This window comes from Fusarium proliferatum (genome assembly GCF_900067095.1).
Source record: "Fusarium proliferatum ET1 genome assembly, contig: FPRO_scaffold004, whole genome shotgun sequence".
In the NCBI taxonomy this organism is placed as follows: Eukaryota; Fungi; Ascomycota; class Sordariomycetes; order Hypocreales; family Nectriaceae; genus Fusarium; species Fusarium proliferatum.
This window is the reverse complement of record NW_022194793.1, coordinates 3,782,870-3,796,340: the sequence shown is the minus strand read 5'-3', so window position 1 is coordinate 3,796,340 and position 13,471 is coordinate 3,782,870. Positions and strand designations below refer to the sequence as shown.

Below are 13,471 nucleotides of genomic sequence, written 5' to 3'. Positions count from 1 at the left end.
GTGAACAATGGTCAGTTCCCCTCTTTTAACTAGATTACCCCTTGTTTCGCCCCACTAATCCCTGATCTCATCATTCCAGATGCAGTGGAGAGTCTGCCACGTGAAGCCCAGTGTTTCTATACATGGACGTTCCATATCACCTGGATATCCGGAATTACTGGTTCCTTTGGGTGTTTCTTCCGGCCACCGGTACTTGTTTTTCTCTTGTGCGGTCTTTATGTTCAAACATTATAGGGGCTCAACGTAGCAGGTGCTTGTTCATGATCAACGGGAACGAGCCAGAGTTGGTCTAGTCAAACGCGGAATTTAGCAGAGGTTACATCGGATGTACGCCAAATGGGGCAACTCCCCTGGAAGACGCACACCAAGTCTGTCTCAGATCCTTGGCGAGTGCCGTTGAACCTCCTCGAACGGGAGACACTAATTGAATAGTACCGGAACGCTAACGCTGGGCGACAGAAAGCCGGACTAACGGACAGACTACTATGAAGCGTGTAAGCAAGCTATCATTTCTGTCTGTATCAAATTATGCACCGAGCTATCTTATCTTGGCCGCATACGGGGCACCGCAGCCGTTGCAGTCGGACGGCAATACCGCAATTAGAACGCAATGCAACGATTAGTACAGTGCAAGCATGTATAATACCGAACAGAGCACAATAATTAGCAAATCCACCGTTTCATATAAAGTTTCCCACCGCCCCCAGGAATTTGTTTCTTGGCAGGATTTCCATCCTGACAAACTTTATTTGCGCAGAAACCATCAATTGATCTGTCCTCCATTATGGCAGCTCACATTGCGAATCGAGGGCCGCAGCTCATGGCTGTGAATATCACATTCTTCGCCATGGCACTGGTCACTTGTCTTTTGAGATGCTATGTTCGGTTGTTCATGGTCAATGGGTTCAGGAAGGACGACTGGCTGATGGTCGTCGCTATGGTATGTTGAGCCTCAGGGGCAATCAGGCTTCCAGCAATTGACATCCCATTTCTCTTAGGTATTCTTCACTTGCTATGCGACTTCATCGACTGTGGGTGTCACGTTCGGCACGGGAAGACACCACGACGACCTCGAGACCAATCAAATCCACACCGCGATGATGTGCTGGTGGTTCTGCTACCTCGGATACGCTCTCACCATGATATCCTGCAAACTCTCCATCGGCTATTTCCTGCTTAGAGTCACAACCGAAAAGATCCAACGATGGACTATCTACCTCGCCATGTTTTCGACTGCCCTCTCGTGCGGCATCTTTTTCTTCGTCACCCTATTCCAGTGTCATCCTATATCGTACTTCTGGAACAAGGACCAAGATGGCAAATGTATTGATCCCGGTGTCGTCATTGGACTAGCGGCTCTCTATAGTGTCTTCGCTGTGGGTTCTGACCTCGTTTTTGCGCTGCTTCCTGGGTGGATTGTGTGGAATCTGCAGTTGCACAAGCGAACGAAATACTCACTGATCCCTCTACTCGCTATGGGTTGCATGTACGTCTCATCTATACCACGGGTGACAAAACTCTACTGACAATGTATATAGTGCTAGCGCAGCCGTCATCGCTCGATTCCCATACTTGCACCTCCTTGGAGATCCTGATTTCCTCTGTAAGCTCAAGTCCCGTATGACTGCTTGGCACTCAGCTAACCCATTACTACCAGGGAATACCACTGATATCGCCATCTGGTCAACAATCGAGCAAGGACTAGCCATCACAGCAAGTAGCTTAGCAACTCTACGGCCTCTGATCAAACAAATCGCCTTCCGCCTGAACCTGACCAGCAAGCCTCTATCACTCGGCCCATCTGGCTACGGATCATCACCGCGCACTCCTGGGCCCGGGACACCGAGAGCATTCTTAAGTCGAGAGGCGTACACACTATCATCAGTGAGTCGTCAGGATGGCCCTGAGAAGAAAGGGTCGGGGTTTGATTCGAGACAACCAAGCGATCTCAAGCTTGGCATTAAGAAGGAGACCAAGTGGGAGGTCAAGATAACGAAAACAGCCATGAGTGAGAGCGAGGAGGAGCTGCATTCGCCCAGAGCATGGAGGAACAATAACATTGTTTAGAAATACCCAATGTAAACATAGCACAGCCATACTTAATCTCTTATATAATAACTCTCATTAATTAATCACCATATCGTGTAGACATGCCCTCAGGCATTCTGTGGCTTTGTGTTCTCTGGTCAATTAATTCTCATTTATCACTCTCCTACCAGCGGCTCAGTGAGAAAATCCACGGCTTCTAATAAACTCGATCTCGGCGTGAGTCTCGGGCAATCTAGTCCCTTGCCCGTCCATCTCACACGGCTCCACGTTGACCTGAAACGGCCTCCAGTAGTGAACCTGACCTGGGTCTTCCCCCTCGTACTCTCGAACTCCGGGGCTTCCGCGGCGCCATCTTTCGGGAGACTGAGGAAAGTTTAGCGGACTCGAGGTTTGCGGCATATACGGGACTGAGTAAAACGATTCTGTCGTAGGGGCTGACTGGATATCGCGCTGTATCTTTCGCTTCCTACGGAGTAGCCACAGACCGATAAGAACTGCCAGCATGACAACCCCAGCACCGACGGCGATGCCAATAATTGCCCCTTTTGACAGTCCTGCTTTCGAGCTTGCTCCTCCTTCTGATTCAGAGGCCCTTGGATCAGTGCGTCCATCATCAAGCCTTGTGCGATTGGTAAAAGTTGCTTTCATACTGAGCAATGTGCCTAGATCATGATTGACAAAGCCATAGTCAGGCTTGAGCTTAGTCGCACCTCCATCTTCCGTCCCTCCAATAACGCTCGTCACAAAGCTAGGAACCTTGTACCCGAAGAGACTCGGTTCATAGCCTGCCCAGACCTTCTTGAAATTCGATTTGATCTGGTTCCCTAAATCGATATTGTGAACGCCCCAGACCTCTTCAACGTCACATGTTTCGTCTTTTGGGAATGCTCCGCCGATAGTAAGCATTTGGGAGCCTTGGTTGACAACATCGCATGATAGGCTGTGAGATGGGTAGTAGCCTGTCCCATTTTGGTCGAGGGGATAGCTCTTGATCCATGTGAAAGATGGTAAGGAGAGGATGTAGACATCATCGAATCCAGGGCCTTCCAGTCCATGACCTCCATTGATGTATCTATGCAATAGTTAGAATCCTGAACGAATATGTCAAAGCTAGTCACTCTGACCGGGTCGCTTACATGTTGTAGCTGCTGCGATCCTCCGCCCATACAGCTCCAGCACAGAATCTTGCCCGACTCTCAGGAATGGTTCCGTTTGCCCTCTGAACATGCCACTTGTTTGATATCATATCGTAGATAAATATCTCATCTAGTGGCTGCGGGACCATCGTGCCATTATCGCCAGGATCCTGAAGCCCACCAAAGTAGACCAGCATTCCTCGGTCACTCGCTGGGATAAATGTCATGACTCCTTCAGCGCGCTTTGTATCGTCTGGTCCTGATAGTTTCGCCCACGTGTTGCTGTCCATCTGATACCGGATCAGATCTGATGTCGCATGTCGTTCGCCGCTCCAGTCAGGCACCGAGGCTCTCGAAAGATAGCCCCCGTAATAGTACCTAGGATATTGACCTTAGTGCTGAAAGTTTTACGCAGACCACGCAAGCCGTATAGGCCCTTGACTTACCCTTCTCCTCGCTCCTTCACAGTTGTACTAGCACCATAACTGACGCGCTTTATATCATCAGATGGCGGCCCGAAGTCATCCCACTGACCGTACCATATATCGTAGGACATGAAGTTCGAAGTGGTCGGGCTGCCGCTAAAGAATTCGCCGCCGAAAAGAAATAGACGGTAATTAACGTCATCTGCCCAGAGAGCACCGCCATGTACTGAAGGAACCGAGACATTCTTGCTGAGATTTGCATGAATCTGCGGCATATTATCCTTGCTATTGTGATCAAGGTCGTGCCAAATTAACCAAGTATCTGGAATGACGGTTATTTTGCCCCTTAGAACATATAGATAGGTATCATACTGGTGTAATTCTTTGGATCGGTCTCTAGTGGTTTCCAGTTAATCAGCCCTCCATCGATGTAGAGTTTTCGATCTACCACCGCTGTCTGATGTCCAAACCGTCGACAGAAGTCCTTGACAGGATCATGTTGAATTGAAAGATGGAGAGTGGTAACCAATACTGCCATCGATAAGAACCAGCACTTGGGTGCCATTGCACGGAGGATATCCTGAGCTTCCCGCTACTCTCTGTAATCAAATACTTGACAGAACGTTCTTTTATTAATGTGCCATTTCTGGAGCCAAGAGAAGGTAAACTGCGATGAGCAGAATGGTCTTGTTATCTATCTGAATCTGCAGTGCTCAGCCCCCTTGACCAAGCTTAAACCAGCGACTCAGCCTTAGGACCAAGAGGCCCGAGATTGTAGGCATTAGGACGGTAGCCTGTGACATTCTGCATATCGTCTGCAGCCATTTCAGCCATGTTTGGTTCTACCTGCTGGCCAATAGTCTTGATGGACTGCAAAATTTATCGCAGACGGGGTCACATCGGTCTGTAGCCAAGCCACCACAAATTGGATAGTAGCTACTTGGAGGCCAGGCTTGAGAAGCCCTCCGTTGGGACCCGGAAGTTGGGTTTGTCTCAGTTGTGCACCCCACAGAAAGTGTACGGATTTTCACCAAGCAGCTGCGGCCTCCAGATTGCACAACGGATGAATGTACTGCTTTTGACAGCTGTACTCAAGGAAGACACCAATTTAGTTTCGAGTTCTGTTTATTCTTGGCCCAGGGCGTAAGATATGACCTGACTGAGCTCATTTGATCAAGGTGCGCCCGCTAAGCTCAAGCAATTGATGTCCTCCGCAGAAACGCGGAGATACCACATGAGGATGACCATACCTCGATTACGTGGCGGCATGTGAATTAATTCGTCACGCCGAAGCTTAATTCGGCAACAGCGATAACCAGAACATTGGTTCCTTTCTTGATTTGCTCGAAAACTTGGCAGTGCTTATAAGTAGAATGCGTCGGGAGCACAGCTGGCGGGAAGATGAATCAGCACTCGAAGGAAATATGCTACTCTTAATTAGATGCAAATCGTTAAATACAGGCACCTTTAGTAGGATGCGCCTTCATTTCTGTACGTATCAGCCCGTTTCTATCTAGTATTACAACACATGTTTGCCTTGACTAAGCTGGTCCAGCCACCAATCTGGCTCGATGCACTCTACTTTAGTTTTTCCACAGACACAGCGAGAGCCGGCTATCACTTGTATACGTCACGACGATTGACAATTTGATGTAAAATTTGCGTCGCTTTCTGGAGCGTTTGACCCTTGCAAGTGCTCACAGGCGCGCCATGCCCCTTTGCCGTCACACTATTAGACGGGGTCAGCTCGACGAGCAACGAATAAGAGAAGAAGCTGGCTTCTGGTTCACCTTCGTTATCCGATGGACCGGCAGTCTTAAATTAAGGATTGGTCTCTAGGAAGCATGGCTTTCAGGATGCTGTTACAGAGATTCTGTAGTGAGGCAAAGTAGAAAAATAATTTTAGATGGATTAGAATGATAGCAAAAGCGGGATATAAAGACTATATTGGACAGAGGATCATGCCGTATCTAGTCTTGTTCCTACGAACCATGCTTAAATGCTAGCCTAGACTCCACCTCTACACAGTGGCATGGCCGGGGCTAGATCACCTTTCCCAGCACACCAGGCTCAGATATGGGACTCGGGGAGAAACAAAGTGATTCCATGAGAGACAGAGATATTCGTGATTTGTTCTCCAGCAGGTTTGATCTCATCTCACAATCAATGTAGTTTACTTGCTACTGGTTTTCCTTTTCCCGTCCTACATTGGAGCGACATCGAACTACGTGTCTCCGCTCACTCATTAATCTGTGAATAGCCCACCACAGAGTAAGAATCTCCCTCTACCTGCTTAAGCAGATCGGATTCCAGTGGGCTGGCCAGCAGGAGGGGTGCCACTGCCCGAAGGAGGTTGACCTCCCTGGCCACCACCGCCGCCTCCACCAATACCGCTGTCGAGAGCATGGCCGCCATCACTAGCCAAGTATCCAGCAACACCGTAGTACTCATCCGAGGTGTAGTCGGCAGTGGTGTTGATGCCAATCTGAATCCAGGCAAAGATTCCATCCTGAACAGAGTCTCCCAAGTAGACGTACTGAGGGAAGGGGTCATAAGACTCATCAGCCTGAAGAACCGACCACATATCCTCCTCGTTGGTGGTCACCTCGACAGTGTTGGTGTTGTAAGGGGCAAGAGCTTCGACTTCCTCACGTAGATCCTCGGGCCAGAAAAGCTGTCCGATGTGCTGAACAGGGCTGTTGTAGACCTGGATTGTGCCGTTGGAAGAGACCGATGCATTGGCGTGGGTGAGGAGATGAGTATGGGTAGCGCGTCCCTCGTAATGGCCGGGAAAGATGGTCTCGAACTGAACAACACCATCGTGGTCGGTTATCTGAATACCACGGAGGAAAGTGGTGTTCAGACCGGCTTGGGAGCTGACTCCGGAGTAAACTCCAGTGGCATTGCAGTTCCAGACATCTGTGGCCAAGTTGGGAACTCCATTGCAGGTCGCTACGTCGACGTATTGGACCTCGAGGAACAGAGGTACTCCGTCACAGAACTCTGTTTCGATGACGTTGGATCGCAGGTATTCGCCGACGATGTAGTAAGGACCAGCGGTGATCTCGGGGGAGAGGATACAGCTAGAGTTGGCGCCAAAGACAGTTTCGAGAGGAGTGAACATGTTGTTGCTGGATACTCCAGTCTTGTTGTGGTTGACAGCTTCCCACTTGACAATATCATCTTCATCACGGCGGTGCTTCTTGGCGTCTATTGGAAAGTGTCAGTACCAAAATTTAGTCCAAAGTATCTCGTAGCATACCGGTCTTGATGCCAAGTCTCTTACGAAGCTTCTCAACCTTTTCTGCGCGACGGGCAATCGAACGAGCCTTCAGGTCTCGAGCATGTAGAGAACTAGAGCATGCGTTCAATGACCTCTGGCCCAAGTTGGCGATAGTATCGCGGGTCTGGATCTGTCTCTTGATCTTCTGGTGATCATGTTTCTCACCAGGATGAGCAGAGACAAGACCAGCGAGAACGAAGCCCGCTGAAGCGAGGGACTTGAAAGAGACCATGATGAATAAAGAATTGATGAGTGAGAAGGTTGTAAAGAAGCATATCCAGAAGCGATTAGGCTAGCTTTTATATATAATGCAGTTCCTCGGATTGGTGGCTCGGAGATTCAAGGATTGCACATCTGTTACGCAATACCGATCCGAGTGGATCATCCGCCTCAGCCTTGGTGGCGGCATAATGAATGAAGCATTCGCGTTCACTTAGACCATCCCACAACCCGAATATTATGTGGGTTTTTCGGCTTTCGAACGTAACGGGAGCTAACGTCATCTAGATTAGACATGCGCCACGGAAACATGTGGGGGAAGTAATCCGAATTTTAGATGATATTACTGGTTACGATACGAATGCACTGCCGTCGGAATTAATGCGGTCTTGGTTCGTGACTTGGCATCCCTGGCATAGCATTATTGAAGGGTGAAGGACTTGTTCTTCTGTTTCCAAGAGTTACGTAGCGGTGAGACTAACTCTCGCCGTGAGCACACTTAAAAGCTTCTATCATACGCTGAGCCCCATCATCAGCATACATCATGTCTTCCATGTCAATACTGCTCTGTATATGTTCGTAAGCTCTAGGTCGCATCTCCTTCTCGTACGCAACAATTACCCGCTCTAGAGCTTCTGCATCAGCTTTCTGGTCGTAGCTATCTCCGGGATCCCCAGTTTCCGCAATGATTTGGTCGAAGAGTACGAGCGCGTCATACATGGCTTGGTTCACGCCTTCACCATTTGGAGTAGCGAGATGCGCAGCGTCGCCGAGGAGAACGACGCCGGGAACACGTTTCCATCTAGGTCGGCCATCATACACATCTTCATCACTCAAAGAGAAGAGGGTCTTGTCGAGACGATAAAGTGGCCAGGGTCGCCACGGCCCCTCAGAAGCCTCGATCAAACGTCTCAAGTCCTGTGTCCAAGTCTCGTAAAAGCCTCCAGGTCCAAGCATTGTTCTTCGCGCTTTCGCCATATCGTTTGGGTCAGCATCACCACCGGGGCGCGTCAAGGACTCGGGCGCCACTACGCCCATATACATCCGGTATGATGCGTCGGATAGTTGTTGCACTGCGAGGGTGGATTTGGCACTCATCGCCATGGCTGTTCCTTTGCCTGCTATTTGTTGCGCGAGTTTGTACTCTGAGTTGCCTGGTGATATTCGGCCTTCAATAAATGATTTACCAGAGTAGGTGGGCCTGGCATCAGTGACCTGTGAGTAATGTCAGCTCACGAGTGTGATTAATGCAAAGCATGGACTGATACTCACGAGAGAGCGTACTTTGCTCCAAGCACCGTCTGCTCCGACAACGAGTCGAAAGCCACTCTCTGTCGATCCATCGCGAAACTTGAGAGTTAAATCACGCGTTTGTCCATTTTCTTTCTTATCGACAACATCCAATATCTTTCCCCAGCGAATACGATCTGTCGGCAAAGAACCGAGTAACAACTGTCGCAGCTGTTGACGATCAATCTCTGGTCTATCGCCACCATCATCGTCTCCGAATGAAGCCCGGAACTTCCCTTGAAAGTCCATCAAGGTCATGGTTGTCGCATCGTATCGAGCCAACGACTTGAACTTCTCGTGGAGGCCTGCGCGACGAAGCGCTTCCTGGCCTGATTCATTGTGTATGTCTAGCGTGCCGCCTTGGCTTCTGAGGGCTGATGTTGGAGATGCGTCGCGTTCAAAAACGACATAATTGATACTTGCGGTTTGGAGCAGACGTGCTAACATGAGGCCGCATGGACCACCGCCGATAATCGCGATTGGTGGAATAGCTGAGACTCCCATGTCTGAGTAGTTCAAGATGCTGCAGGACCGAAAAGTGGTGGAGATTGATTGGTGAAGCTGTTTACATAGATGGGCTTCGGATATTATTTATAGTTAATTCAATTGTAGAGTAGACACTGCAAGAAACCTTGCTGCCTTCTGATCTACCATGCACGGTCTCATCCCATCAAGGTGATTGGTTGGACATTCACTCAAAGAATTATTCGGGCGGAAGTAAAGCCCGAGGAAATCTGACGCGTGATGTCACGGTCAAGTTTTTGGTGTTGGCCCGGGATTTTCTATGTTCCGACTGGAAGATGGAAATGTCAACCAATAATCACAGTTTAATCTTAGTGTTATCAGAATTAAAAAGAGGAATAAATCCCTCGCTAATTTTACTAGTCTTGAAGCTTTATTCTCTTTGCACTTGTCAAGTCTTTCAGGATGTAGGTTGTTCCAACTTCCAGGTGACTGGCTTACCATTTACCCTACAGAAACCAACGCACGCGAAACAAAGCCACGAACGCGTGGGCGACTAAGCACAGCCACAGAGATAAGATAGGTAGGTACCTAGCCACTTTTTGACACGAGTCAAGCCATGTTCTATTATTAGAAACCAACGAGCCTCAATCGGCCAATTTATTACAATATCTATTGCACAGAGCATGGGACAAGTGTAGCACAGCTTAAAACACTTTTATAGAAGAGAACAGCAGTTACTCTTGCGAAAGAGAAGTAACAAGCTAAGTAGCTGTAGAACCGAGTAAAACATTGCCCTTCCTTAGTTCTTGATCTCAATCACTTCGCTCCTCGTCTCATGCTTAGGCGAGCGATCCACAAGGGGCTTCAGGCCTGGCAGCGCGACAACTGTAATAGCAAGTGCCATCTCCAGCATACTCATAGGGTCTAGCGAGAAGATGTCAGCAGACGAGCTGGTGTTATTTGAGAGGGACGACTTACAAACAAGATTCTCTTGGCCAGTGCCAACCTTGAGAGTGACAAATCGCACAATGGTAGTGCAGATGGTCAGAGCTCCAAGGACGAAAGTGGCAGTGACACCCTTGGAAGGCTGAAGGACACCCTGGACCAGCAGGATGAGAGGAAGGGCGTAGACTGCAAAGTCAATTAGCATCTGATGAAGTGTGACGCACAGAAGGGACCGCCAACATACCAGCAAGATAACAAGCCAAGTTGAGAGTAAAGTTGAGAATGAAGGGCTCAGGCGCATAGAAGACACTGCAAGCGCCCTCCTCCTGAGACCACTGAACGGAGACATCCTTTCCACAGAAAAAAGTATCGTCCCAAAGAATTGCCATGTATGACGCGCAGACAAAGGCAGTGATGCCGTATAGAGCCTTTCGCATACCGGAGCTCATGCCTGTGGAAGGGAGGAAGTAGGCCCAGTAGAAAGCAAGCATGCTCATCTTGGGGAAACCCATGCCGACATCGTAAAAGTAGTTGGAGGCAAAGGAGATCTAGATGGCAAGTTAGTCGCGTGATGCTTTGTGGTGCTTGAGATGATCTTACCTTGGAGAGCTTGACGGATGTCTCGTACTCGTCCATAACACCCATCTGGAAAGTCAGAGTGTCGCAGATGATGAGGGCGAGAGCATCGACGGCGGATAAAAGCAGAAGATAGTCGGACCAAGTCAACTTTTCACGCGCACGGAAGAGACGAGCGTAGATTCGAAGACCGACAAAGACATAAGAGGCTGCCAGCAAGATCCATTCCGAGATCTTAGAACATGTGAGTACACAACGTGACATGGTTATCGACAGCTAAAGTGACTTACCATGCAGTCCTTTCCATCGATGAAGAACGCCATTGTGAAATCCGATTGTCTTCCACTTCAAAACAACGGGAAATAAAATGGTGCACTCGCGGCAGTAGAGGAAAAAAAGAAAAGGAATTAAAGTTTACAGGACTGCAGGTATACTTTAAAATTTCCCAGTTCGTGGTGCTTATTTAATGCGCCACATGGTTACAGCACCAGTAGCACCTCGGCTACGGAAGGAAAAAAAGAAAAACAGCATCGAACGAGGTGCTGCATAGAATGCAACACTAAAAGGTCCCTGGGGGTGAGTTTTACCCGCTGCAGGTCTACGGCACAAGTCGGGCCAAAGCAGCTTTACGGGATTTTAATAGAGAGAATGGCCGGGGTTGATATTTTGACATGGGGGCTAAAACTGGAGGGGTTGTAAACGAGAGGTGGTTATTGGCCGGGTTGGAGTTCCGTTGATATGCAAACGAGCATAAACCTGGGACCAACGGATGTAACATGGGAAAAGATTTGGACAGGGGAGAGTGTTGAGATAATGGGTGTGTTGGTTGATCTTTGGGTTTTGGGATGGAGGGAGGGAGTCTTTTTGTTAATGCACCAATAAGGGATTCATCGTATTGTCACTTCGTTGAAGGCTCTCACACGTTTCAATGAAACTCTGCATTGAACTCAGAACCCAAGTAAAAAATTCATGCATGATGGTCTGATCTATGGTAAAGCTGTTGTATTCTATGTGTATATTTATTTATTTTACATAACTTGGGTCAGTCAGACCTGCTGCCATGTCACTCTTTATTCCCGGCCATTTCCCATTTTGCTGGTCCATCTGCATATCTAATGCAACGCTTACACCCATCCCACCATCCACACTGGCACTTATCTTACAGCACACACATACCCAACTCACCCCCGTCCCGAATTACCCTGCCAGTCACCGTCTTCTCTTCGCTGGTAGGTCACACTTATGCGGGCCGACTTGTAGATACCTTGAAGGTTGGTCAGCTCCACTTCACTGCCGGAGTCTTCTTCGGCGCCCGCCGCCACGCGTGCCGTCGAGGCGTACAGTTCTCTGCTGTGGTGGTCACGGCCGCTGGACAGCTTGTTGAAGTGACTCGATGTTGTCACTGTACCTGAGTGTTTGTTGTAGCCTGAGCCTGTCTGTGTGGTGTTTTGCTTGGAGGAGCGCAGGCCCAGGCCGTGGAGGAGGGATTTGAGAGCCGGGAGAGATACGACGACTATTGCGGCTGCGATCTCCGTCATGGAGAGGACGTCTGTGGGAGCCAGTAAGAATTAAAGTTATAGAAGCCTTGGATAGAGAGGATCACTCACAAACATTGGTCCAGGCGTGAATTGCCTCGACGGTCGCAAATCTACCGATGCTTGCTCCCAGAGTGATGAGTCCAGATGCAAAAATCGCAACCAGACCAGCCTTGTACCGTCTGCTGAGTTGCAGACCAAAAAGAAGCGGAAATGGTAGGGCAAAGACTGCCCATCGTCAGTGATTACTTGAGCAAATTCACTGAACTGAACATACCAAGCATGTCGGAGATGAGATTCATAACCCAATCAATGCGGAAGACAGTCTTTGAGTCAAAAGTACTGCACTCTCCATCAAGCTCCCAATTGACAGATACGTTGGCGCCGCACCAAAACGTATCCAAGAAACAAGTCGTGAGCATAAACGACCCCGTCAAAGCAGTAACTCCATAAAGAAACTTGCGTAGCAGCGGCAGTGTTTGTGGGATGAGCTTAAAGTAAAGTGCCAACAGCGCCAGCTTCGGAAAGTACACGCCCGTATCGTAGAAATAGTTTCCCGCAAACGACACCTTCATCAATGTGATCTGGTCCTCAATACTTCGCGGCGGCGCACTCGGATCATATTCGTCCATTCCTCCCAAATTATACGCAGCCGTGTCGGTTCCAAATAATGCAGCGGCATCGAGGAGAGAGGCGATGAGAAACCAATCGCTGACAGTGAGACTCTGGTGTTGTCGGATTGTTCGAAGGGCTAATCGAGCGAGGACGAGGAGCGTTGATATTCCGAAGAGCACGGCCTCGATGGGCTGCATCGTAGATCGCGGTTAGCAAGCGAGTCATGGCCCTGATCTTGCCAAGAAATGCAGATCTTTGCTCAGGTAGTGGATCAGGACAGATCGGAATGGTAACTTACCACCACGGCCTCTTTAGCGACACCAGCCATATCTCAAGATGCAAAACAGACACTTCAACTCATCAATGAAGAAATTCGAAAACTGAAGACCAACAATCAGGTCTAACGAGATGGGGTTGGCGTCGATTAAATAAAAAGCCGAAGCATTTCTTTTGTGACGTCCTGCATACAGCCTGTGTGCGGCGGTGCCGGCTCCGAAATCAGCACATGAGAATCATCACCATTACACTACAGCACAATCACAATGGACAGCATCATAATTTTTCACAAAATACCCAGTACCGGGGCAGGCACACACACGAGCTGACACACCACAAACGTCGGGACCTTTTGTGAGACGGCTATTATATGCAACTGGCTAAAAACTGTCAAATCCAGGGGTAAAGTGCTTAGGTTGGTTAATGTCAGATCGCGTCACGACGCCACCAGATACGGGGCGCCGTTGGTTTACAAAGAACTGATGAAGCATATTTTACTGGGAACATGCATGCAACGATCCGAATCACTCCATCATAAATCTCAATATGCAGAGGGAACAAAGCAAGGATTCGAAACGGTCGGCGGAAAACGGAGCTTATTGGACGGGAGAACAAGCAAGCAAATTCCCGCAGGACTCGTCCTTCGGCCCTTTGACA

At 48.9% G+C, this 13,471-nt stretch overlaps 6 protein-coding genes across 6 annotated transcripts; 1 reads left to right on the top strand and 5 right to left on the bottom strand.

The window, feature by feature from the left end:
- Positions 1-784: 784 nt before the first annotated feature.
- On the top strand, positions 785-2,067 carry FPRO_05433 (uncharacterized protein; the record flags this gene model as incomplete). Its single annotated transcript, XM_031231051.1, has 4 exons — positions 785-940; positions 999-1,486; positions 1,539-1,603; positions 1,658-2,067. 4 exons carry the CDS (start codon positions 785-787, stop codon positions 2,065-2,067), a joined length of 1,119 nt encoding a protein of 372 aa, XP_031081126.1.
- A 156-nt stretch (positions 2,068-2,223) lies between these two features.
- On the bottom strand, positions 2,224-4,175 carry FPRO_05432 (uncharacterized protein; the record flags this gene model as incomplete). The annotated part of the gene is made up of 4 exons (XM_031231049.1): positions 2,224-3,121; positions 3,186-3,563; positions 3,632-3,932; positions 3,983-4,175. 4 exons carry the CDS (start codon positions 4,173-4,175, stop codon positions 2,224-2,226), a joined length of 1,770 nt encoding a protein of 589 aa, XP_031081125.1.
- Positions 4,176-5,903: 1,728 nt separating this feature from the next.
- FPRO_05431 (uncharacterized protein) lies at positions 5,904-7,125 on the bottom strand (the record flags this gene model as incomplete). The annotated part of the gene is made up of 2 exons (XM_031231048.1): positions 5,904-6,820; positions 6,873-7,125. 2 exons carry the CDS (start codon positions 7,123-7,125, stop codon positions 5,904-5,906), a joined length of 1,170 nt encoding a protein of 389 aa, XP_031081124.1.
- A 464-nt stretch (positions 7,126-7,589) lies between these two features.
- On the bottom strand, positions 7,590-8,906 carry FPRO_05430 (related to tetracycline resistance protein from transposon Tn4351/Tn4400; the record flags this gene model as incomplete). The annotated part of the gene is made up of 2 exons (XM_031231047.1): positions 7,590-8,327; positions 8,385-8,906. 2 exons carry the CDS (start codon positions 8,904-8,906, stop codon positions 7,590-7,592), a joined length of 1,260 nt encoding a protein of 419 aa, XP_031081123.1.
- Positions 8,907-9,666: 760 nt separating this feature from the next.
- Positions 9,667-10,711, bottom strand: FPRO_05429 (uncharacterized protein; the record flags this gene model as incomplete). The annotated part of the gene is made up of 5 exons (XM_031231046.1): positions 9,667-9,791; positions 9,846-9,998; positions 10,057-10,360; positions 10,413-10,622; positions 10,679-10,711. 5 exons carry the CDS (start codon positions 10,709-10,711, stop codon positions 9,667-9,669), a joined length of 825 nt encoding a protein of 274 aa, XP_031081122.1.
- An 858-nt stretch (positions 10,712-11,569) lies between these two features.
- On the bottom strand, positions 11,570-12,866 carry FPRO_05428 (uncharacterized protein; the record flags this gene model as incomplete). The annotated part of the gene is made up of 4 exons (XM_031231045.1): positions 11,570-11,937; positions 11,996-12,151; positions 12,201-12,729; positions 12,837-12,866. 4 exons carry the CDS (start codon positions 12,864-12,866, stop codon positions 11,570-11,572), a joined length of 1,083 nt encoding a protein of 360 aa, XP_031081121.1.
- Positions 12,867-13,471: the final 605 nt, after the last annotated feature.